The following is a 23,684-nucleotide window of genomic DNA, read 5'->3' on the forward strand; positions in this document are numbered from 1 at the left end:
CGCTGTTATACACACGACTTGTTGGGTTGATAGACTCGATTTAAATGTTAATTACGGTGTATAGAATTTCTATGAATTAATTACGAATGATTATCATATTTTGAATGAGCTATTTGTGGTAAAATTAGAGGTAATTTCAAGTACTTTTTATGCATAATGTTTACTGTGCTTAAAATAAATTAAAATAAGGAGATAATGTAAGGAAAAAAATTTTGTCTAAATAATTTATAGGAATGATTGTCTCTTGTTTATAAACTAATTTTTCAGTTAAATACGCATTTGTCTGATTTCTCAGACAAGTGCGTATTGCTCTTATTTTATTCAAAGAACATTAACAGTTGTTTGTGTCATACATTTTTTTAGGTATCTATATACATACAGTACAACGATGGCTCTAAATAACGTATGAAATTTTATACGCCCAAACCCTCATTTTATAAATCTTATATAAGGAAATTACGTAAAATGTAGATAGTATCTATCATTTATCATTTTAATATAAATGGAATATTGTTTTCTAATTTTTTTCTTGCTCGCCATTTTGCATTACCATGTGTCCGAAACTTGGTGCTACGTCTTATTATGTCTATATTGTAGAACATTCATTTTATTGGGGTCCCGGCCGAATCGAGTTAATTGGGGGGACGTTTGTACCCATGCCCTAATGAGGATTTGATAATTCACTACTCAAACAGCGCTAGTGTGTTTCAACACTAATTATCATGTTTTTTTGCAGTTTCTTGGTATTCAGCTCCCATTTTGTGTTGGATTTACTATTATATTTATAGAGAAATGATTACATTATGAATGTATAGGATTGTTTATTAAAACAAAACACAAATCACATTAACCTTTTTATTAGGTACTACAAGAAACCTGTGCTTTCATCTAATACATCTGGATCAAACTAATCTCTAAAGACATCATATCTTCAATATATTTATAAAATTAAATCCTAAAGTGAAATTAATCTTACGTTCAATACACTGGTCCTAGAGCGTTATCAATGAACCTTTGAAAGGCTCGGATGAGGTGGCGGATGTGTCTTCTAAGATGGCGTTTTATTCTTTTCAATCGGTATGCCGGAGTCTTCTCAATTATAGACGTAGGTGTGATCATGCGGCGACGGTGTACACAGACTTCTATACTCAATACTAGACCTGAAAGTATTAGGTAATATTAGTTGCTGTAAACCTATAGTAAAGCTAAGGTAATGTATTTTTATGTACTATTATTACTCACTTGTAATCTATACATATAATAAATCTGTAGAAGGGTCAATTCTGTACATTGAAAATATTGAAAAAATAAATTGCAGGGGGTGTTACTGGATCGATACCAAGCCCAAATATGTGATTAAAAAAAATTTTGTCTGTCTGTTGGTCTGTCTGTCTGTCTGTCTGTCTGTCTGTCTGTCTGTCTGTATGTTCAGGCATCACGTGAAAACTAACGGTTCGATTTCGATGAAACTTGGTATAATTATACCTTATTATCCTGGGCATAAAATAGGATATTTTTTTCTTAATTTTTCCGCGCGGACGGAGTCGCGGGCGCAAGCTAGTAACTAATAAAATTTGGGAAAGAGTATATTTAACATAGGTTAGGCGTTTTTATGAGACAATACGAGGTCATTAATTGTACTAAAATTATCAAAAAATTGCGATGTTTTCGTCCTATATTGCATTGAGACTGTAGCGGTTGTTGTTGAAACTTAAAATGAGGTAATATTTATAAATATCTTATTTCATGGAACACGATATAAATAATGAACATACATAATTATCCCGAATCCCTCATTCGCGGGATATAATCCAATCGTAGTAAGTATACAATTTAGCAACAAGCTTCATTACTACATAAAAATATTTATTTTAATAACTTTAGTAATGTGAATAATGTTATACATATATTATAAGTAATATATATATTTATTTTAATACTAGCGGTCCGCCCCGGCTTCGCAGTTGTTCTCGAGTTATGCGCTTACCAACACATTTTGCGATTCATTTTTATATTATAGAATAACTTTTGCATTGTGTTTAAATAATGCAAAAGTTGGAAATGTATCTATAGATATGTTCATATATTTTACTAGTGTACTTTATAATAACGCCCGCCTAAACCACGGCAAGTAATAATCGAAGTAATGGATTATAAGATCATTCTCGATTGTTTATTAATTTAATTAGTTCTGGTCGGCCGCGAAAATTGTCGATCCAATATAGCAGAGTAACGGAAGCCTCATTCCGACTTAATGAGAGATCATTATATTCTGGAATTTAATAGAATTACCCTCATCAACCCGAATATTATGAGCTCCGACGTTCAAAATATTTTCACTGAAAAATGTAAGAACTAATAGAATTTTTGCAATTAACGACATCGTTGACGACGCTTCATGTTTCCTCTGAGATGTTTAGAAATTCTATTTTTTTGTGAAATTAAGATGATGAGATAATCTTGTATTCATTATGATTTCATGTTGTGTTTTTAAGTGTTTTGATTGTAAGTTAGATATATTTTCAATAAATATAAGTGATATGAGTGTCAGTTTAAAAATACTTAAATTGCTTCAGATTATGTGAATGTTTTAATGTTTCAAGTGCCATAAGAAATAATTCACTAATTATATTAAAAAAAAATATGGAATTAGCTATATATTATGTTATGAATGGATGTTATTTTTTCACGATAGCAAAAAAAAGGAAATTATGAAAAAACAACAGGAAGAATTATTATAACATACTTCTGAAACATACCTGCTAATAAATATCCAACTCCAAGAAGACAGAAAGCCCCTCGTAGCATTGTAAGAGATACGGGTTCTAAACCTATTGTTGATTCGTTTTGCGTCTAGAAATAATAAATAAATTAAAATTTTCTAAATAATTACACCTCTTTTTTATTATCTGCCATTATTAAAATAAAATATATGTACACATTTTACATGTAATATAATGAAAATTATTTTATGTTTGAGAATTCGTAAAATTGAGTTATATTTGTAGACTTGTTGGACCTGTCGTGATTGTCTTCCCCAAGGAATTTTTATATAATTAAAAACAAAATTCTTTTTACCAAAAATGTTAAAAGCACTTCTATATAAAAAGTAGAATGTTGGTTAATTTCAAACGCTGACAAGAGACTGCTTCGTTATAACTAAAGAACTAACAAGTGAAAAATTAAAAATTTCGAGCACTTATGCTGCTTATTTTTGCAAAAACTTTATTATGTCACGTTCATTTAAATGTTTATTTTGTAGAAATGTATTCATTCTTTTGGTTAAAAATAGTTTCATACTAATGCATTCTAAATGAGTATACAATAAAAATAATAGATACTGAATTAAACTAATAATGGTTATATGTAAAAAACAGCTTTTACTAAAAACAAAATATAATATGTATTAAGAAAAAAATAAATCAAGGCTCCAAAAACAGATAAGAGTAAAGTCGCGTGCTATCGCTGGCCTGAAATATTGATTAATAATAATGTATAAAAAATATATTATATCACTAATATTTACGCCATTAATCAAAGATAAACTTGACGCCAAGAGCTTTTCTAATTTCATAATCTTGTATTAAATTATAAATTATCATTTAACAAAATTATTCTTTCAATTTAACTGACCTGTGACGCCATGCCGTTCTCTCCGCCATCACTACTTTCCTTATTCTCACTCTCCGTGACCTTCGAAGTACGTCTAGATGATTCTGGAAGGTTCCTGTATTCGTCGGTTGTAATTTTGTTGAGAATTCCCGCCTCAAATAACGTCATTACCCTGAAGGAAGGAAAATTAATGGCAGATTAATATAAACACGAGATAAAAGACTAATTATTATGCTTTATACCATGTTTAAAAGTACTTTTGATTGAGATTTTGTGTCCTCAATATTAGTTTCGTAACAATTATTCGCATATAATCTAAAATAATATTTCTATTGATATATCTTCCACTACGAGTTAAAAGTGCTTAAATTAATAACAATATTTTATCGATAATTTTTTCCATTATCTATTTATACCTATTTGAAAAGAACACGACGTTTTAATAGAATACGTGACAAGCTAAATTAACAACACGAAATCTTTGCAGAAAATAAATACGAAATCCCTTTTACCTTTTCATTTATGGTTGAAGTGAAATAATATGAAAGAAAAATAAGCGAATCAAAACACTCACACATTATTGAAGGTTTCTAAGTAGGGGCTGCCGATTTGAAGAGCTATGGCTGAATATCGGGTGTATAGTTTCTCACTGAGGTGGAAATTGTGTGAACCTGTATGGAATTTTCCTTGATAGTAGTTATATAGTAAATTTTTCTTTGCATTTAATAGTTTAACTAACAACTTTACCGAGTTTGAATATTCGTCTATTAATAAAATGAACCTGAGTGACATCGAACTTTTGCTATTGACATCAAGGTAGGTAAGGTACAAAGGGCCAATATCTTTCTCGAATTCAATTTTCAACATTATAAACAAATCAATTGTCTGTATTAGCGCGGGTGTGAGTATATCTCGTCATAACATAATTGTTTATTTTTATTCTTGATTTTCGCAGAGACTTATTAGGGAATAAAAACGTTTTAGTTAAATGTAATGCGCTGTTACCAAATCGTTCAGTATCATAGTACAGGGTCTCTCGTCCCCCCAGGACGGCTACCCGACGCTTCGACAGCACCATACGGACCCCCACTTCAATGCTCCTCACTCGCTGGATTTTCTGACGCTTCATCAGGCGAGCGAGAGAGCCGTATACTCCTGTCCCGTTCTATACCATTGTAAGAATTATTGTATTTCTTAGTAAAAACTTAGAATTGATATCAACACTATATTATTTTATGTTATGTTCATCGAAAAACAGGAAGATCATCAAATTGATTTTTGACTGTAAAACTTACATACAGAACCTAGAACTTACTTCAATATTATTTCGAATTTATTATAATTGCTTATAATCAACTATAAACCTATTTGTCACATCTCCAATTTAAGTAACTTCACAAGAAACACCATTCGAACAAAAAATGAATCATTAAAATTAGTTTACCTAAAAAACTGAGCTAGTACAATCCAATTGAGAGTTGTTTCAAATGAACACACATTGTAAGAATCTCTAAATAATAGTAACAAGAATCTAGTACATAGAGTACAATGTCTATCTAGGGCACGTTATCATCGAGGAAAATCAAGGACTAATTACTGTTACGTTAGATGTTGTCTAGACCACGTCAACAAAGACCAAATTAAGACCACATCAAACAGAAGTTAGACACAAACAAAACTTGTAATCAATTACATCTATGTAATTTACCTCCATGGAAACGTTTCTCATTTATTACTGTCAAATAAATAATATTTATCTTTTTATTTTGCCGTAATTACTGTTTATATTGTGCCAATTTAATATTTATTTGGGCATTAAATACCCATATTATTTACTGGATCTTTTTATGTTTGAAAAAGATAAACGCAAAATGGTTCTAAAACAATTTTGGAAATATTATCGTCAAATTTTATTTTCATTTATTAAGCCGACAAAGGCTTTATAAATGTCCTTTAGATTTGATTTTGAGCCACTTTAAACGGACATATTTATTGTAAGTTTTGTAAAATACAATGATAAATTCAGGAATTTTTTAAACTACTTATATTAATTATATTTGGATTAGCTGGTACCTGGGCGTGCAGTAAATAATTAATAGTTCCATATGTTACCTGTAAAATAGTCAACGATGAGCTGTGTTTCTCAACTACTAGTTCATAGCCTTTCTTCCTCATAGCTTCTTCTAACACTTCCAATGTTCCTATAGGCTGTTCCTTCGCCGGTCGAGCCATAAGACTTGTAAGATTTGCGGAGTACATGTCACCAATGACGTAAGTCGCTCCAAGAGAAATAAGAATGGATACTAGACGAGCCTTGTGTGATTGTGACGGTTCCTTATTTGTTGCTGGAATTATTTCATCATATTATACTAGCTTTATGCCCGCGGCATCTCCCGCGTTTTCAGAGAAAAACCCGCATAGTTCCCGTTCCCATAGTATTTCCGGGATAAAACCTATCCTATGTGTTAATCCAAGTTACCTTCTATATGTGTGTTAAATTTCATTGTAATCGGTTTAGTAGAATTTGCGTGAAAGAGTAACAAACACACACACATCCTCACAAACTTTCGCATTTATAATATTAGTAGGACAGGATAGGATAGTAGGAAGGATAGGATATAGGTATATATTTAATTGGTCATTTATTTATTCAGGCAACATAGAACTGCAATTACACATTTACAATTATAATATTAATAACTAACTATAAATAATTAATTAAATAATCTAGTTTAGTTAAAAATGTAAAATTCACCTTCATGGGCGAAGTAATTGCCGTCACTTACTGCCAAATAAATAATAAGATAACCCACAAAACTTTTAAGCTTATCTGATCATTCTTTCGCACTAAACTTAGACACTAAAAATTGCGAAATAATGCAAAAAAATCTCTTCTAATCGACAAAAACTTGTAATAATGTATTATCAAAATAACTTACTCTGTCTCAAGAACAACGTAGTGGTAAACCAGCAGCATTCATCAAGCAGTTTGACCAAGTCTGTTTTCCGTTGCTGCCAGAAGGAGGGTGCTGCTATCACAAACCACAAAGCCGGACCAATCACTAGTAATGTAGCGCCAGCAAACGGCCACACCTTATGTTAAAAAACGGAGAGAGAGAAAGAAAAATATTTAATTTTACGTTTTTTCTTCTTAAATTGGATAGGTTTTGATATTGTGGCGAATGAGATTAGTTATTATTATGATTAGAGATATATTACAAAAGTTATGAGTTAATAAATATACCAGTATATTTTTATTAATTATTATTATATAAATCACCGTATTTCCCTAGATATGCTAATAATATTTTTTTTATATAACGAATCACCGAGATTGTGGAATTGAATTGATAAAGACGTTGTTATACAGAAACAATACCAATACAATAATTGTATTTAATTATATTCATAATCATCATTACCTGCCAATGAAAAGGTCTGATAATGACAAGCGTTTCGCTTAACTTAGCAGGCGCGTGAGTCAAAAAGGCCGCAGAATCCGCTAGCGTGAGGAAACTGAACTCCATACCTTGCAGCCTCTCCCACGTTATTGTGACGTCACCGAGAAAGAAGTCCGCTTGCTGGGGAAGATAAAAATAAATAATTATATTTATAACTAGCTGTGCTCCGCGGTTTTACCCGCAGTGCTCCGCTCCTATTGGTCTTAGCGTGATGATATAGCCTATAGACTATATAATATCATTCCTCGATAAATGGACTATATAATACCGAAATTTTTTTTTAAATCAGACCGGTACTTCCTGAGATTAGCGCGTTCAAACAAACAAACAAACTCTTCAGCTTTATAATATTAGTATAGATTACCTACTAAGGAATGTTGAATAGTGCTTTTGGAACATATTATTCTGTGTTATGGTATAAATGAATGAGTTACTTATTGTTAATATAAGAGTTTAAAATTGTGTTTTATTTGTTTTGAACTATAATGTAAATCCATTATAGTTTCTTAATATTTAAGCAAAACCACAAAAGTAAAATAACCTGGAAGTTGAAGAAGATTCCTTTAATTTATTTATCCAAAAAAAAAAGAAATGGTTTCTAAAAAATGGTCTACTAGCACAATAAGATGTGAATAGTGTTTTTATATTCAGACTTACTCGTTTCCATATTAATCCGAGAACACCTTTGAAAGTGCCATTTCCAGAAATCATAGATCCTTGGCTTCGTTCCGGTGGGTCGTAGTATTTGTATCTGGTACATTAATATAGAGCAAATATTATATTAATAAATGGCAGTAAGAAGTTATCTAGGTGCTGTATAACAATTTTAAAGACATATTTACTGGTACAAATAAAAACATATTGAAAAAGGTTACTATTTAGAAAAGAAATTAAAACAATATACGATGATTTCACAAAAACAAGCTTCAAAATTATTACGTGGTCTTTTATTTCTTTTAAGAGCTAAATAAAACTGAAAAGATATTTGTCAAAAGATCAAATCCATAATCATTAAACTAATTCTCAATCCCATAAAAATATTATCAAGAATACATACTTGAAGTTAAGCTTATTAGCGAGCAAAGCCAAAAGTTTGTCGTCCCTCCCGCCCGTGACGTTCACTGACTTATTTTGGTACTTCACGAAATGCCACGGGGGCGCCTTGAAAAATTACAAATTAACTTCATCTCTCTTGAAGTGGATTAGGCCATTCTCCCATTACGATACGCACAGGCGATTCAAGTATCCTGCAAGTCTCGGAGACTAGTCGCCGCGGAATATCTCACATACATTTGTATGTAGGTACCGGTAGCGTATGTGAGACTAGTCGCGGCGACTAGTCTCCGAGACTTGCAGGATACTTGAATCACCTGTGCGTATCGTAATGGGAGAATGGCCTTATTCTTATAGTTTATTGGCATGCTATTTCAAGCCAATATTTAATAAACTTCAAACTACAAAAGTTGAGAAAATATGAATTGCTGTTCAGATTACGTGGAAAACGTAGCAATTAAAGTTTTTCACTGAACTTGTTATAGGTTCGTGTAATTGTAGATTCGCAATAAAAACTCGTAAAAGTTTAAAAACGGAGTAGAATGCAGGAGTTTTATGTAGTGTGTCGTAAACATGCACACATAGAGATTGATAATGAGAGACTGAGTATGCGCTGTTTAACTAATATAATTATTATGCTAATCCCTACTAATATTATAAATGCGTAACTCTGTCTGTCTGTTACGCTTTCCCGCTTAAACCTCTCAACCGATTTTGATGAAATTTCGCACAGACAATCTTTAGACCCTGAGAAAGAACATAGGCTACATTTTATTGCGAAATATGTACCACGGGCGAAGCCGGGGTGGACCACTAGTTACACATATAATGTAATACTATACTCTAATAACTAATTGTAAATTAGAAGTATCGGCAAGTATCAAATAAATATATTTTGCTGTATAGGTTCATAGGTTTATTGGTATAGTATATTTTTAGTTTTAAATACTAAACCGCGCAGACGAGCTCATGAATCACATTGGCGTATTTACAATAGTCTACTACTACTAGTTAGATGGTTAAACTCAAACATTTATTGGATATCAATATCTTTATAAAGAATATTACAAATAAAGCATGGTACATCCCTCCATATAATAAAATAGAGGTCCGCCCCGGCTTCGCCCGTGGTACATATTTCGCAATAAAAGGTAGCCTATGTCCTTTCTCGGGTATCAAATTATCTCCATACCAAATTTCATGCAAATTGGTTCAGTAGTTTAGGCGTGATTGAGTAACAGACAGACAGACAGACAGAGTTACTTTCGCATTTATAATATTAGTATGGATTACAATGCCTAAAACTTACGTGCAAAACGGGCACATGAAATACTCTCCCATGAAAATCTGCATAAACTTTATCAGCTGGGGGCAGCACTGGCTTTTTGTACAGCTTCCCAGACCACCAGTTGACTAGAGACAGACTATTCAGGTTATTTGATGTTGCCTGATTGTAGTAAATACGATACCTGAAATAATTTATTTTAGATCATATTATTTTTTTTGACCAAGCGTGCAAACTAAGAGGCGAGTTATCTATATCATTTTCATATTAACTTATACTATACTAGCTTTCTTGTAAATTAATGATCTTTCTTTCTTCTTCTTTCTTTCGCCTTATTAACCTAAAAATTAACAAATTATATAGGTACTAAAAGCTTCCTCAAGAACCATTATCTCTATTAAAAAAAAACCCTATAAAAATCTGTTGCGTTATTTTAAAGATCTAAGTATACAGAAACACAGACGGCGGAAAGCGACTTTGTTTTATACTATGTAGTTATAGCATAACAATAAAAGCAAAAGTTTTCAAACTTGCACCCAAAAATATCACTCCTAAATTGAGACAATCAATAAATGCAGAGACAATCTATTCACGTTTCGCCAGTAAAATAACTCAAAACAACACATCTGCGAAATTGTATTGGATAAAATAAGTGGATTCTAATAACGCCCTTACTAACAGCTTCGACATAAAGCTATTTCGATATAAAGTGATTTATTGTTAAACTTGTAGCCAAGTAAATATCTTTAGCACTCAAAAAATATCTTCGGCAATTCTCAATCGGTGCTTCGTACAATCGAATTACAAAATACGTGATTGTCCGACTCTTTGTATTGTATTGGGTTCAGAGAAAAATGTAATTTTTAGAAATAAAGGCGTCCGAACGGACGGTAATCAGACGAAGCTTTATTGTGTTGAAGGAAAAATTCACGGATCGATCCAGGTCTAATGAACTGTGACTGAATATTGCTATTTTGTACAAATAATACTGACAGTGTTGTACAGGGAATAAATTTATTGGGTTGTAAAATTTATCGCAGTATATTTGAAATATCTTTAGGTAAAATTTAAATATAGAGTAATTAAGTGTGCTCTACATCATTATAAAAGGAGTTCTAGAAATTACAAGCTTTTTATAACAATGAAAACCTTTAATATTGGTGAAACAAGAGATGGGTATATGGAACACCTAAGTATATTCATTATTAAATGGAATTAATAAAAAAAAACTAAGACTTCATATTAAATATAATAAATTTAAATAAAAAATAAAAGCTGAATTATTTATTGTAAAGCCAACAGCGAAACCGCATATTGATTATGTTTGCTTTAAATTAATTTAATTCAGATATTATTTTTTTTTTGTTATTGAAACAAAAGATATTCAAATGAAATTCAATCAACGAAATCTATCATATTATAATATCGCATACACGATGTCAATTTTTAATTTATTTTACCCTTTTTCTTTAAATTAAAATAATTAACTGAGAATTCAATATTAGCCTAATTTAAGCTTTTTTTTTCTAAATTATTAAAAAATATTTAACTTATCATTTCCTTCAGTTTTGTAGGTTTTTTGATATAAATATTTCTATGAACCAATGTTGCAAAAGTGACGGATTATTACGGAATTAATTTAAAAGTAGCGTTTGTTTATTTTTGATTTAGGCACTTATTTTAATTACTAATTTTATAGCATTAACATTTGATGACGCTACTTAAGATACCTAATATGATTTTTCTGCTTTTAAAAAAGAAAATTCAATTCAAACGGGTCCCATCTCTATCCGAATATTGAAGAGAAATTTTTTTAGGTGCGTTGAGAGTAAAATTTGAATATCGCGTCATGGCAATACCGTTACGTCATATAGTAAGGCGACGATTATAGATCTTTAATCTTTCTCTTTGAATCTTGCTAAAGAAGTTTCACTTCTGACACGTATGCTCGGCACACACGCTCTTTTTAACTCTTAGTTGATTTTTTTCAATAGTGAATTACAAAGGATTTTTATAATATTCTTGATCCTTTGTATATGTTTTCTTTTATAGCAGGGTTATAGAATACATTAAGGGATCTGTAATAGAAATAGGGTTGTGTATACAGATGATTCATGATGAAACAACACAGCATATGCATATTGCATAGCCCACTGTTTATCAGTGCTGGAGTGTTTCTTGTTTGACCATGAATAGTTAATATTGTAATCAGAATCGGTACAGCCGTGCAATGCTATACTGAAATAAGTAGAACTAGCTCTAGTTCCACTAGCTATAGTGTACTGTACGTCTATAGTTGCTCAACTATAGACGTACAGTACACAGATTTTATTATAGGGTAATCACAAATTCATTATAATTTAGTGTATCGGCTGCGTTGATTTACGATGTGGTTTACTGTATTGATTTATTGGTCGTTTTCCCACTAATGTTGAATTTTATCTCCTTCGCACTTATGTGCTAACAACGTGATAGAAAGGGTAGCTAGAGCCGTTTTGGGTTTGATAAATCGTTATTTATCTAGTAGGCTTTCACATCGAATATTAGGTACAGATGTTTATGGGCTATTGAATTTGCTAGATTCCATTAAATTGGGTACAAAATTTATTTAACAAATTCAGCCTGACCCTTTGTAACGAGATATGAGCGTGGGACTTCGCCGTTCTGCGGTTCGTTTCGATAAATTGGTAGTTACTTAGTTATCGACTTTGAATTGATTCTTTAGTTTTGTGTTGTAGATTTGATTAGATTGAATATCATAATATTGAGAGTTAGTGAAGTATTTTTCCTAGAGCGTGAAAAATTTACAAGTAATTATTGTACATATTACGAAAGTTGCATCTAAGGCTTGTTAATAAGCTTAAAAGTTCAATTTTAAATTATAAAAACCTTTTCAAAGATGTATAAATTGTCACTTATAATGCGAAGTTACCAGAACTTAGAAGTAATCAAGCGCTCTTCCATTTTCTTCAACTCCGAGTTCATTCACCTAACGTCGAACAGTAAAATAAATACCGCCCATGTGATTAAAAAGATACAATTAATTAACTTACACGTTCCATCTAGGATTAGTAATGACTGCGACCCTCATCGCCTCCTTCATACCGTCTCGAAACTTCTTGCTCACGACCCCGTGTTGCCAGTAAAAAATATATAGCATCGAGCGGTGGATTAAATTTATTTCTGTTAGCTGGTAACAAAAGTTTGGCGTTAGATGAAGTTTGCGAGGGCTTTTTGTTAGCGATGTAACGCTGTCGCGTATAAAAATGTTTTCATAACTTTCGCCGTATTATAAGTGCACGTTCGTTAAGAGAACATTTCTAAACGTGCATGGAATCGTTTATGTTTAAACATAATATAGCATGCACTTATAAAAAGAAATATAACTAGACTTGCATTATAATACTTTTATAAAATAAACAGAAGAATATTTCATTAAAATGTTGTGTTGTGTTTAAAATTTGTAAAGCTAAATGAGGTGTTGATAACTTTCCGCGTAATTTAAGCAACCTCGGCAATTATGGTCTCGCATTCTTGCGGTTCGCAGAGGATTAGACTGGTTCGCTCCTCTGATGTGTCCAGCCCATCCCGTTGGTACTTGAAATACTGAAAACAGTAATTTATGTAGGAATAAAAAGAAAAAGTTTAACAAAGAAGTAAGATTTTGAAGATCTTTTATTGGGATACGTAATATCATAGTGTAGATACAATTATAATTATTTTGTTTGTCCGTTGATCGTTTCAAGACAAATATTTTTTTATATACACAGATATACTAATACTAAATGTACTATATCGAGCTTACCGCCCGCGGCTTCGCCCGCTTTCTCTAAAACGATTTGAAGTTTAAACTATCCTATCTCTCAAGTTGGATCCGAACTGCACATGGTGTGCGAATTTTATTATAATCGGTTAAGTGGTTTAGGAGTCCTTTGAGGACAAACATTTTGACACGAGATTTATATATATTAAGATATAAACAATATAACATGTGTATTTTACTAGGTAAAAAGAAGGCAAGAGAAGATACTTATAATATACGAACGAAACACGGAAATAATATTATTGTTTGTGAATACGTAGGTACTTTCAATATATGATATCTGATCAGATCTAATAATATTCCTATTAGTAACATAAACAAAAGTAACAAGATAAACAAAATTTTGTGCTTATAACAATAAACATACTAAACTATACTCGTGTAAGTCTGTTTGTTTGAAACAAGTAGTTTCGAAAACTTATTTCAGTAACATATTATTACCTAATTAGAGGTATTAACATTATATTGATAACTAGGTCATTATTATAACTTTCATTTCATTCATTCTTTTAATTTGAACTGTCCATTAAAACTCCTATATACCTTCTTTTATATTTTATCTTTCCTATCACAGTTTACAATAAAAAAAACACAATCTTTTAGGTAATAAGTTACGTACAGAGTCTGTCAATGAAAAATGTTGAACGGTATGCTTACCTCGAGTTTACTGTCATTTGTCAAAAAGTCCATATTGATAACAGGTATTTGGCTTTGGCATAATGAATAAATCATTTGGTATTCATCGTCGTCCCTTAAATCACATTTTTTGTTAGGCTTTTTATTCCATACTACTTATATTTACTATATTTTTATTTAGGGGATGGAAAATTTTGGTAACCATAAACTGAAATAATTTGTTAACAAAACTTCTCACCAATACGTATTATAATAAAAATCTTAAATGCATTTATTAGCCGTATTAAAAAGGTAAGACGAAGGTAAAAGGTAAGAATAAGAAGGGTTATCGACTGTTTCAAGAAATATAGACAAAATAAATCAAATGGCTCTCCTATTTTGAATTTACTGCGGACGGGAGAAATGTTTTTATAAACATTTTAATTGAGTTGAATGTGTAGGATGTATGAAATATAGAAGAAAGACTTATTATCGTTGTTGTTATTGTTGACATCTATTTTTGATAAAATGCACGAAACATGTATTATAGATTAAATGTTCCTAATGGATAAAAATCTCTTTCACAAACAACTTTTCAGCTACATATTAGGTATATTATTATTACTGTGTAAGTAGTATAGGAGTTGTAACATTTACATATTATATGTAACTATGAATTTTTATTTAAACATTGCATTATGAAGAAAAAAGATGAAAATAAATTAAGAAAATTCCATGAAACTCGTGTTCAAATATAATAAATAAAAATAAGAGAAGCAACTAAATAATATTAGGTAGAGTTACACATTGAATCACGAATTTACTTTTATATAAAAAAAATGTGGTGCTTTAATAAAATAATGTAGTTTTGACAAAAATATTTTACCATTTTCATTCTATTTAAAACGTATTTAAAAAACCAAATATTCAATTGCTTTTCAGTCCGTTACCATTCTAAGAATTAAGTTTATTAGATTAGGTATATGTGTAAAAATATTTTTATTATTAAATCGTATTTATTTGAAGTTATATTTGAATTTCATGACGACATTATTTTGAGTTTTACATAAATATTCAGATTAGAAATATTGAGTATAATTATAAAATAACAACTATTTTTTAGGAAAATACATAATATAGTTAAGACAAAGAATATGTACCTGATATCAAAAGATTTCCCCCTTACAATTGTTAAAGATTTAGTAGGTAACCCAACGGCGATATCCACAATAGCTTTGAAGGATTTTTTTGGAAGTTTCTCCACGTGTCTAGAATAATCGATGAACGAGGTACGAACTGAATTTAGGTGGAGCAAAAACAGCAAAAGTGCGAACATTATGGTCACATGGAATGTCTCATATTTAGACTTACTCTATGACGAATGGTCGGGTCTTATAGCGTCTTGAATAAAGATATAGATTATGTTATGTGCAGACGTGACACGTTATGGTTTTTATTTTTTGTAAAATAATTTTTACAAGTCATTTTTTTAAATGTTTTTTTACAATTTAATTATGTTTATGTAATATATTTATTGTTATGTTTATGAATATTCATATCTTATAAACATACTTGTGTTCTAATATAATCGATCTGAAATAATATAAAGAACAGAATTTTACAGCAACATTGTGATTGTATTGGTGTAGGGTGGTGTACACTCTCTATTCTATTTGTGTACAATGCATTTTAAGCTTTCCTTTCATATGCCCGCACAATTTTTGTTAAATGTAAGTATGTCTATGCTGCATGATAAATATTACAATGTTTATGCTAAAAAAATGCTTTTTATGATAAGGAAATCCTATAAAAATTTATTCTTTGACCTCCCAGTATGACGTCCCTTGGATATGGATTGGCGTTTGACAAGGTAAGTGGCTACTTTTCATCGGAAAGGCCTATATGACCGATGGCTTAAAAGCCTTACCGTGTTACCTTCAGACGTAGGACTTTGCAAACGGGTTAAGTCGCTTTTACATCTTTGTGACTTTCATTTTGATGGAATCATAGTTATTAGTTATTGTATAAGAAAATTAAGCTTTTGTATACTACAATAGAGTTTGATATAAGAGTAAGCAGTATGTAGAAACACGTTGTTAATGGTAATGTACTATTAGAAAAATTAACTTTTAAGATAAATAAAATTATGTATTTTCTTTTGCTCTTTCCTATTAATCGTAGTAATAATGAAATTCCACTGTTCTGCATATAAGAACAAAGTATACTAACCCATTTCATGTAAACAACAACCAAAATCCGCGCAAAATAAAACATAATATTCCAAATCCACTGCGCTCATTGTAAAAGGTCTCTAAAGCGTACTCAAATGGAGTGCTGTCAACGGTCGACGTTAATAATTTACTACCCTCAAATGTGAACTATCGTATTTAATAACGTCCAACGTAATTATGTACTCTTGAAGTTTATTAGCTATGCATCGCATGCGTTTCAATGTATTTCGAATTGTTAAACTGTTAGTAATTTGATTTGGAATTATAATATTCTGAAGCTAGTACCGGGTTCTCGCGTTTGGTATGAATATTATTCGGGAAGGAAATTTTGCTCTACTTAACAATAAACTACACAAACAATAAACTTATTACAATAAGATCTATTTATTTATTTATTTATTGTACAAAACAATTTAAGAAATGTAGTACAAAGTAATAATGTACAACAATTTTGCACAATAGGCGGCCTTATACACAGCAATCTCTTCCAGGCAACCTGGTAGGAAAGGAAATGTGAGAAGAACAAGGATAGCGCATAACAGAAATAAAAGAAAGAATATAAAAAAAAGATCTGTGGTATAAGAATACAATAACGTATACCAATGATAATATTTTAAGTAGTAAGGCAGATAGGCTAAAAGTGCTCCGGGAGCGGCGCGTTGAAATGAGGCTAATTAGCTAGGATTTATTTCACGATCACGATTTCAAGATCGAATGTTGTGTTAGTAACCTATCTACACCTTTTAGCTTATATTATCACTGATGTATACCAAGAACAAAGGTGCAATTTCCAGTCTTCGATCTGTCCGGGCTTCCAATTTGGGTCCCACACAAATTGTATGATAGTAAGGAGCCATCCCACATATTGTATGATAATAATATTTGGTACGTGCTGAACTAAAACTAGGAAGCTACTGAACCTTCCATTACCTGTTGTGCCGAGGTCCCGGCGGGCGGGAACTCAAGACCACGATCCCGCAAGCGTTACTTCGCGATAGAAGATTGAAGGTGGTGCAAGTTTTGGGATGATTGATGTATTTATTTTATTTTTTATTTTATGTATTTAACTTTGAAAGTGTGACATAAAATCCAAAAACGTTTCCAGAATTATTGGTTTATTTTTTTGCCAGACCATAATGTTTAAAAGATTTTAAAACCCATTATCTCTTTTTTTCATTTTCTAGAAGTTTAATGAGATGAAATGCATATACATAAGCATATGAATTGAGGCTCAATAAACTGTACGACGTTTGGATAGAAACTAAGTAATTATTATTAATTTATCTTTTAAAACATTCTTCCCGCTAACGTTCTTAACAAAACACCCAAACCAGAATATACGGCATCCTTCTAACGAAATATTATCCCTGCTCTATGTAAATAAGGCACATTTTCGTGTGCACCCCAATACGTGCATTATGTGTAATAAATAATGTAATATGGGAATACGAAGACAAGTGACAGCTACTCTGAGGCGCTTGACGGTTCCTTTCGACGGTATCCTAAACCTGCTTATACTTAGTAAGCTCATACGTACGTACGGTAATCAGTTATGAGTTTAATATGTATGACGTATGTTATAGTTAGTCTCTCTGTTACTATGGACCTGGGATTGAATTGTTTTAGATGAATCAGGGACTGGAACATGCTTCCTGAATCTGTGTTCACCGACGAGTACAATATGGATGCGTGACCTTCTAGGGAAGCGCGCTCTATCTTACGCCACATCATACCTTCACGCGAGATCGTAGTCAAGCGCTTCTCTATCATAAATACATAATTGGACTGCTAATTTGCTACCATTTTAAATTGACCTTATCAAAATATATTTTTCCTGCGTAGTTTTGCATAAAACAAAGAAGAAATATGTAAGTATATTAGATATATATTTCGAGGATTTAATGATGCATCTCATATTACCCTCGACAAATTGCCGGTCTCTGCCAATTAACACTATTAATTAATTTATCATATTATATAATATACACAGATCTGTTTAACCATTGGTTTACCTAGTCAAATATAATAACTATTCGATATTTGGATTAAACTGTCAGGTTTTGGTTGTATTTTTCCTAAAATACGCCTTATACTTTCATGTAATATCTAATCTCCTATCGTAAACAAATATACGAATGATAAAGAGAAAATATAATGTAGAGTCAATTAAAGTTGCATTTTTTAAGAATGTTTTAAAAGACGATTTAAAAAATACTTTAGATGATTCTACTTGTATTGTAAACAAATAACACATTTTATTTGATACTGACGTATTATATTCCCTTTAGATTTATATTAAGTAATAAAAATATTTTTTATAGAACAGTATAAATAACCATTTCAACAAATCGAAGACCGTATTGTTGAAAAGTAATTTTATAAACAAAGGAAAAACGTTAAGAAGTTGCGAGGTGTATTAGCCGCAAGCAATTCCTATCGGCTACAATTTTAATAGAAAAGAGTATTTATAGAATAAATATCATTGTTGATCTAGAAGTCAATAATTTCGTTCTATTTCGAGGTTTGACCTATTTTCATATTATGTAAATGAAGAAACTTTAGTGTGAATGTTAATAAATATGAAAATGGTATTGTCTTAGATTACAAAATAAAAGACAGATGGAGCGTTGCCGAACTAAACCGAATAATTTATCGTCATTTTCAATAAAGCTATGTGTGCTGTCATTTCGCCGCTGCACTGTACGTACACGGTGCTTCTGTGTGCGTGTAATGTTGCCAGATATTGAAAAATTTCCCAAATTTTTCCCCGACTACGCAAAAAAGAGGGTTATGTTTTTCGAGTTTATGGATGTATGTATAATATTTCTTTGACACGCCCTGCAGTATAAACCGTTGTCCGATTTTGAGTTGTGAGGTTTCATTGCAATGATCTGAATTATTATGTTAGTGGCGGTAGTGACGTAGGCTATATACATAAATGAGAAGTCAAGTTTTAATTTTTATTTAAATTCTTTTATTACATAAAGTACCTGCCTACTAAAGTTATATATGGACAAAAAAATTGTATTCAATTTTTTATTAAATAAATTACATAAAAAAAGTTTCAATATTAACTATAATAATTATATTATTTTTTATTTTTCATAATATATGAATACGAATAGCGGTAGTTTTTAGTCGAGAATACGGGACACTTTATTTTCATCATATCCATCATGGAGTTCACATAAAATCGCTAGTGAAAACGACTATGACGTTTTTAAGCTTTATAAAAGTAACAAAATAATGTATTATGCTTATTAAAATAATCTAATAATTATCATGAACCTTTAGTGCACTATACAAATAATCACATTCACGATCGAAAAATCCAACAGCATTACCCTGAAGATCCTTTAACCATTTTACCGTTTTACCAATAAAAATGGCAAATTCATTTTCAAAATACTGGCAACATACGTTGAAGTTTTGTATTCCTTCATATCTGTAAAATTATTATTCGTATTAAAGAAATAAATCAGCCAAATAATCTACAGAAAACCTGTGAAACGATGTTTTATCTTTTTTTTTGTTTTCGAGAACAAATTTTACAGCGTTTTATTATCACAAGAAGGCATTTTTTTACTAAAATTGCAAACCCTTTTTGACGTATTGCATGACACTATATGCGATAAAGCACTGGTGCAGCGACGTATTTGTTTTTGATTTCGTATTTTCTTTGACAAGGGCGACGGGCGGTTGTCATGCTCCATCTGTACTTTATTTTGTAATCTAAGGGTATTGTATAGTCATTTTTAGGTGGTAAGTAAGAACAAGTAAAAACTCGCAAATATTATGTATGCTTAGAAATAAGTCATAAGAAAATGTATTCCTTGTTACATAATATATGAGTAGTAGACGATAGACTTGTAATAATAATTGATTTATTATATGAGAAAGTCTAGCTAGAAACCTCCCAGCTTAAAAGTTTTTCAGAACGAAGAGTTGTCTGTCGCTTACGTAGAAAAAGTTTAAATAAATTTTGTTTCGTTTATCGAAAAGTTAGGAACCGTATAATATTTGTTGACGTGAATTTAATATTATCTCTTGTTTTAGCTTTATTAATATATACTTACTTTATTTTATAGAGCTTGTCACATATCGTTTTAACACATGATTAATTACTTAGCACCTATAATATAGGTTATTGATGGAGTCTTAGGTCAATAGGTGTTTGTCAAATGGACTGTGTATGCAATTTTAAATATTAGGGTCATAGTTCGTCTTTATAAGACTAGCTTTTTACCCGTGGCTTCACCCGCATTGCCTTAAACTTAACGAATTATATTCTAGCCCATTACTCGAGAGACACGCTATCTACTGGTGAAAATAGAATGCAAATCGGTGAAGAAGTTTTTGAGTTTATCGCGTACATAAAAACAGACGCAGCGGATATATTTTATACTTATTATTATGTATTATGAAGTGATAAAAAACGCACATACTTTGTCTATGAAACATCCCACTAGGTGCATGATAAATAAAACATATTACAGTGCAGTTAAAAGGCAAATTTATTCATTATTATTAAACCCGATTTGGAACACTTTACCGTCTACTGTGAACGTAGATTAGTTAATAGTTACTACCTACGTGACTTTTATTTTAAATGTTAACACCGTTTTATTTCTGCGGGAAATTTCTAGAACTGTTCGATGTTAAAGTCTTTGTTTTTATACTATTTAAAGAATGCAATTTTTGTGTGAATGCTATATTGTATACTTATTTACTTATTTCTTTTATACAATTCATCAGCTAAAGTCTAAACAATTAAAAATGTTTGCTTTGGTTTCAACTAGATTTCCGCCCGCGGCTTCACCCACGTGGTTCATCAATCTCAAACTCAAACTAACTATCTCTGCAACAAATTTCACCTAAATCTGTTCAGTGGTTTAGGCATGAAGAAGGGACAGACAGAGTTAGACACATATTTCTACTATTAAATAAATATATTAATAAATCCATATTTATGTCAGGATTAGATAAGTCACAAGTGCTTAAGTACTCACTTTGTATAACTTGAGACCTAATACTGATGCACTATTTATGTCCTGGATAAATAGTGCATCAGTTTAATCTGGATTAGAACTTTATAGTTAATTGTATTGTGTCCTGTTATGTTTGTTGTATACCTACCTACGGAATTTAATTAGAGGTTGTCTGGTAGATATTATTACTGGAGCAGACATGTGTTTATGTTCAACTAGTATAAATATGTTAACTATATTTAGAAATTAAAGACTTTTTAACGGATTTTAAACGCGATTTATTCATTCTATTATTTTCCCGACGTTTCGAACACTTTACAGCGAGCGTGGTCACGGGGAGACTCGGGGAGACACGGGCAGTCTCCCCGTGACCACGCTCGCTGTGAAGTGTTCGAAACGTCGGGAAAATAATAGAATGAATAAATCGCGTTTAAAATCCGTTAAAAAGTCTTTAATTTCTAAATGTATAATACTCGCGTAAAATCAAACCCTATAAAATACTATGTTAACTATATCAACAAAATTTCTTATATTTTTCTTCTCTTAGTGTTATCATAATAATAGCAGTTATTCATAATGAAATAGAAATGAAATAGAAACAGGAAAAAAGAGCATTGCCACATAGGGATGTTAAGTACTCTAAATTCAATAAAACTAGCTGGAGTCCTGGGTTTGACCAGCGCAGTATCTATAAAAAATATCATAAGACTACCGGACATTAAACTATGTATGAAACAAAATATTATTCGGATCCGACAAGTTTTTTGCGTGACTGAATGATAAACTTCCTCTCATCCTCAAATATTTTCGTATATAATATCAGTGAAGTAATTAATAAAGAAAAAAATTGGTTGTCTGTAAAGTCGGTTTACTGAGGATAGTTGAACGTGACAACGATTGTGCTTCTTTGTCGCTCGTTCCGCGCTCTCGCTTGCATTGGAACGCCTCAGAGCGAGGTAACGCCGCATGAGTCATGTTTTTTCGGGCGTGCAGCCGGCTCTATCGAATTATAAGACGTTGTCACGTCAAAAAAAATATTAGCAACTTCAAATATAACATTACAATATTGCTCTGCCTTCTGAACTAGGTAATTACCTCTCAGAATATTATTATTATTTAAAATTTTAACTACGTTTGGTAAGTAGTCAAATACTTTGCTACATTTCAGAACAATTGCTTCCAGTCATTAATCTTAACACTTTTTATTACTAGTCAAACACTTAGCAATTTTTCATTAACAAAGCTCTCTTAATAAACTGCATTGTATTGTATGAATCTCTTCAATATGGTCTTAAAAGGATAAATAAAAAGATGCTTTAAGATCCATTCGTTGAAGTAGGAAAAGCACTCGATAAGAAGATTTAGAGTTTATTTTGGTTATTTGAAATTTACGACAAAATTACTATCGCAAAACTCGTAGTGCACATTTCATGATAAAGAAAAATTTGTTGGTTATTCCTTATACTTAAACTCAAACATTTATTTATTCAATTAGACTTCTTCGAGAAGCACTTTTGAAACGTCATATTTTTAATATACCACCGATTCGGAAAGCAGTATCTATAGAGAAGAACCGGCAAGAAACTACTATACATACTATACTATAAAGTATATAGTAAGTCGAAAGTAGTAAATATAGTACTTAAATTTATATTTGTTGTATTGTGTATGGTAGCTACTACTTCTATGTAAAAGTATTTCCAGTTAAAACACACGCTTACATTTTATACGGATCTATTAGTAATTCGTGGTACAATTTATTTGTGTCCAGTCCTGTACTATTCAACTTTCTTGATAGAACAGTTCCTAGAATGCAAGCAAAGCAGGATAGCTCCAGGGTTTTTGGGATAACGTTGAGAGGACAGTTTGATTCTGTTTATTTATTTAGAATTTAATAATATATATTTTGAAGTCTAACTGTTGCGCTAAATTAGATATTTGGGAGATTTTATTCTAGTGTAAATTTGAATAACTTGAACATTAATATTATGAATTATCAGACTCTTCTTGATATTATTGAAATGCATAATTTTATCCTGTTTTTTTAATATTTATTCCATCAAGTTGTTTTTCTCACAAAGCATATATTATAGCACTTTGAAAATATTGCTAAAAAGTATTTTTTAACTATATCGCTTTAATTATACGTTATTAGCGTAACAAAAATTCAATATTCACAATATATTTTCAATAGACCATTCTCTGTCACCAGAATCATAATGCAACATTCTAGAACGTTCTAGAAATTTCGCACAACAGTATTAAGCAACGTATTAATTGCATCATTTAATCAACAGTTAGACAATGATAGCATTCATTATCCCGCATTACCGGCTCATTAAATGAACGCTTGTCATTACACCGTGAGAGCCGACATTATGTAACAATTATTGTCTGATTGTCTTTAAAGTGGTTTGCATTAAGATTTCCTGTTGACTTCGTTTCTTTTCTTTCGCTAGAAGGAAATACAAGAAAGTCATTTTCGAGGTTGTGGGTAAGGAAATTAGATTAGGTTTTTTGTGTGTAAAAGTGAATTTGACATTTAGTTTTATAGTATTCAAACGCCTTAATGATAATTTTTTTAATGACAAACTCAAACATTTATTTATTCAAATA

The 23,684-nt window shown here is 31.1% G+C and overlaps 2 protein-coding genes across 2 annotated transcripts in view; both read right to left on the minus strand.

Moving 5' to 3' along the window:
• LOC123692240 (NAD(P)H-hydrate epimerase) overlaps positions 1-23,684 on the minus strand; it is a 494,715-nt gene that overhangs the window by 5,276 nt on the left and 465,755 nt on the right. Inside the window, exon 5 of the mRNA XM_045636960.1 lies at positions 14,899-14,906. The gene's annotated coding sequence lies outside the window, so the exon portion shown is untranslated. The remainder of the gene's footprint in view (positions 1-14,898; positions 14,907-23,684) is intronic.
• On the minus strand, positions 979-15,185 carry LOC123692695 (ionotropic receptor 40a). The gene is made up of 15 exons (XM_045637468.1): positions 15,010-15,185; positions 13,892-13,985; positions 12,922-13,017; positions 12,465-12,601; positions 9,436-9,595; positions 8,131-8,234; positions 7,731-7,824; positions 7,035-7,193; positions 6,552-6,705; positions 5,725-5,957; positions 4,618-4,777; positions 4,187-4,283; positions 3,634-3,784; positions 2,760-2,853; positions 979-1,160 (listed from the first exon to the last, which is right to left on the minus strand). The coding sequence occupies exons 1-15, from the start codon at positions 15,183-15,185 to the stop codon at positions 979-981; spliced, it is 2,091 nt and encodes a 696-aa protein (XP_045493424.1).

The sequence above is a fragment of the Colias croceus genome, chromosome 6 (assembly GCF_905220415.1).
Source record: "Colias croceus chromosome 6, ilColCroc2.1".
In the NCBI taxonomy this organism is placed as follows: domain Eukaryota; kingdom Metazoa; phylum Arthropoda; class Insecta; order Lepidoptera; family Pieridae; genus Colias; species Colias croceus.

What these genes read in the sequence shown, in the direction of transcription:
- LOC123692695 (XM_045637468.1), bottom strand. Translation starts at nt 15,185, where the DNA reads ATGTTCGCACTTTTGCTGTTTTTGCTCCACCTAAATTCAGTTCGTACC. An exon ending in GCGAGACCATAATTGCCGAG is followed by an intron (nt 12,602 to 12,921) that starts GTTGCTTAAATT and finishes TTTTGTTACCAG; the next exon opens with CTAACAGAAATAAATTTAAT. An exon ending in TACGTTGTTCTTGAGACAGA is followed by an intron (nt 5,958 to 6,551) that starts GTAAGTTATTTT and finishes AAATAATTCCAG; the next exon opens with CAACAAATAAGGAACCGTCA.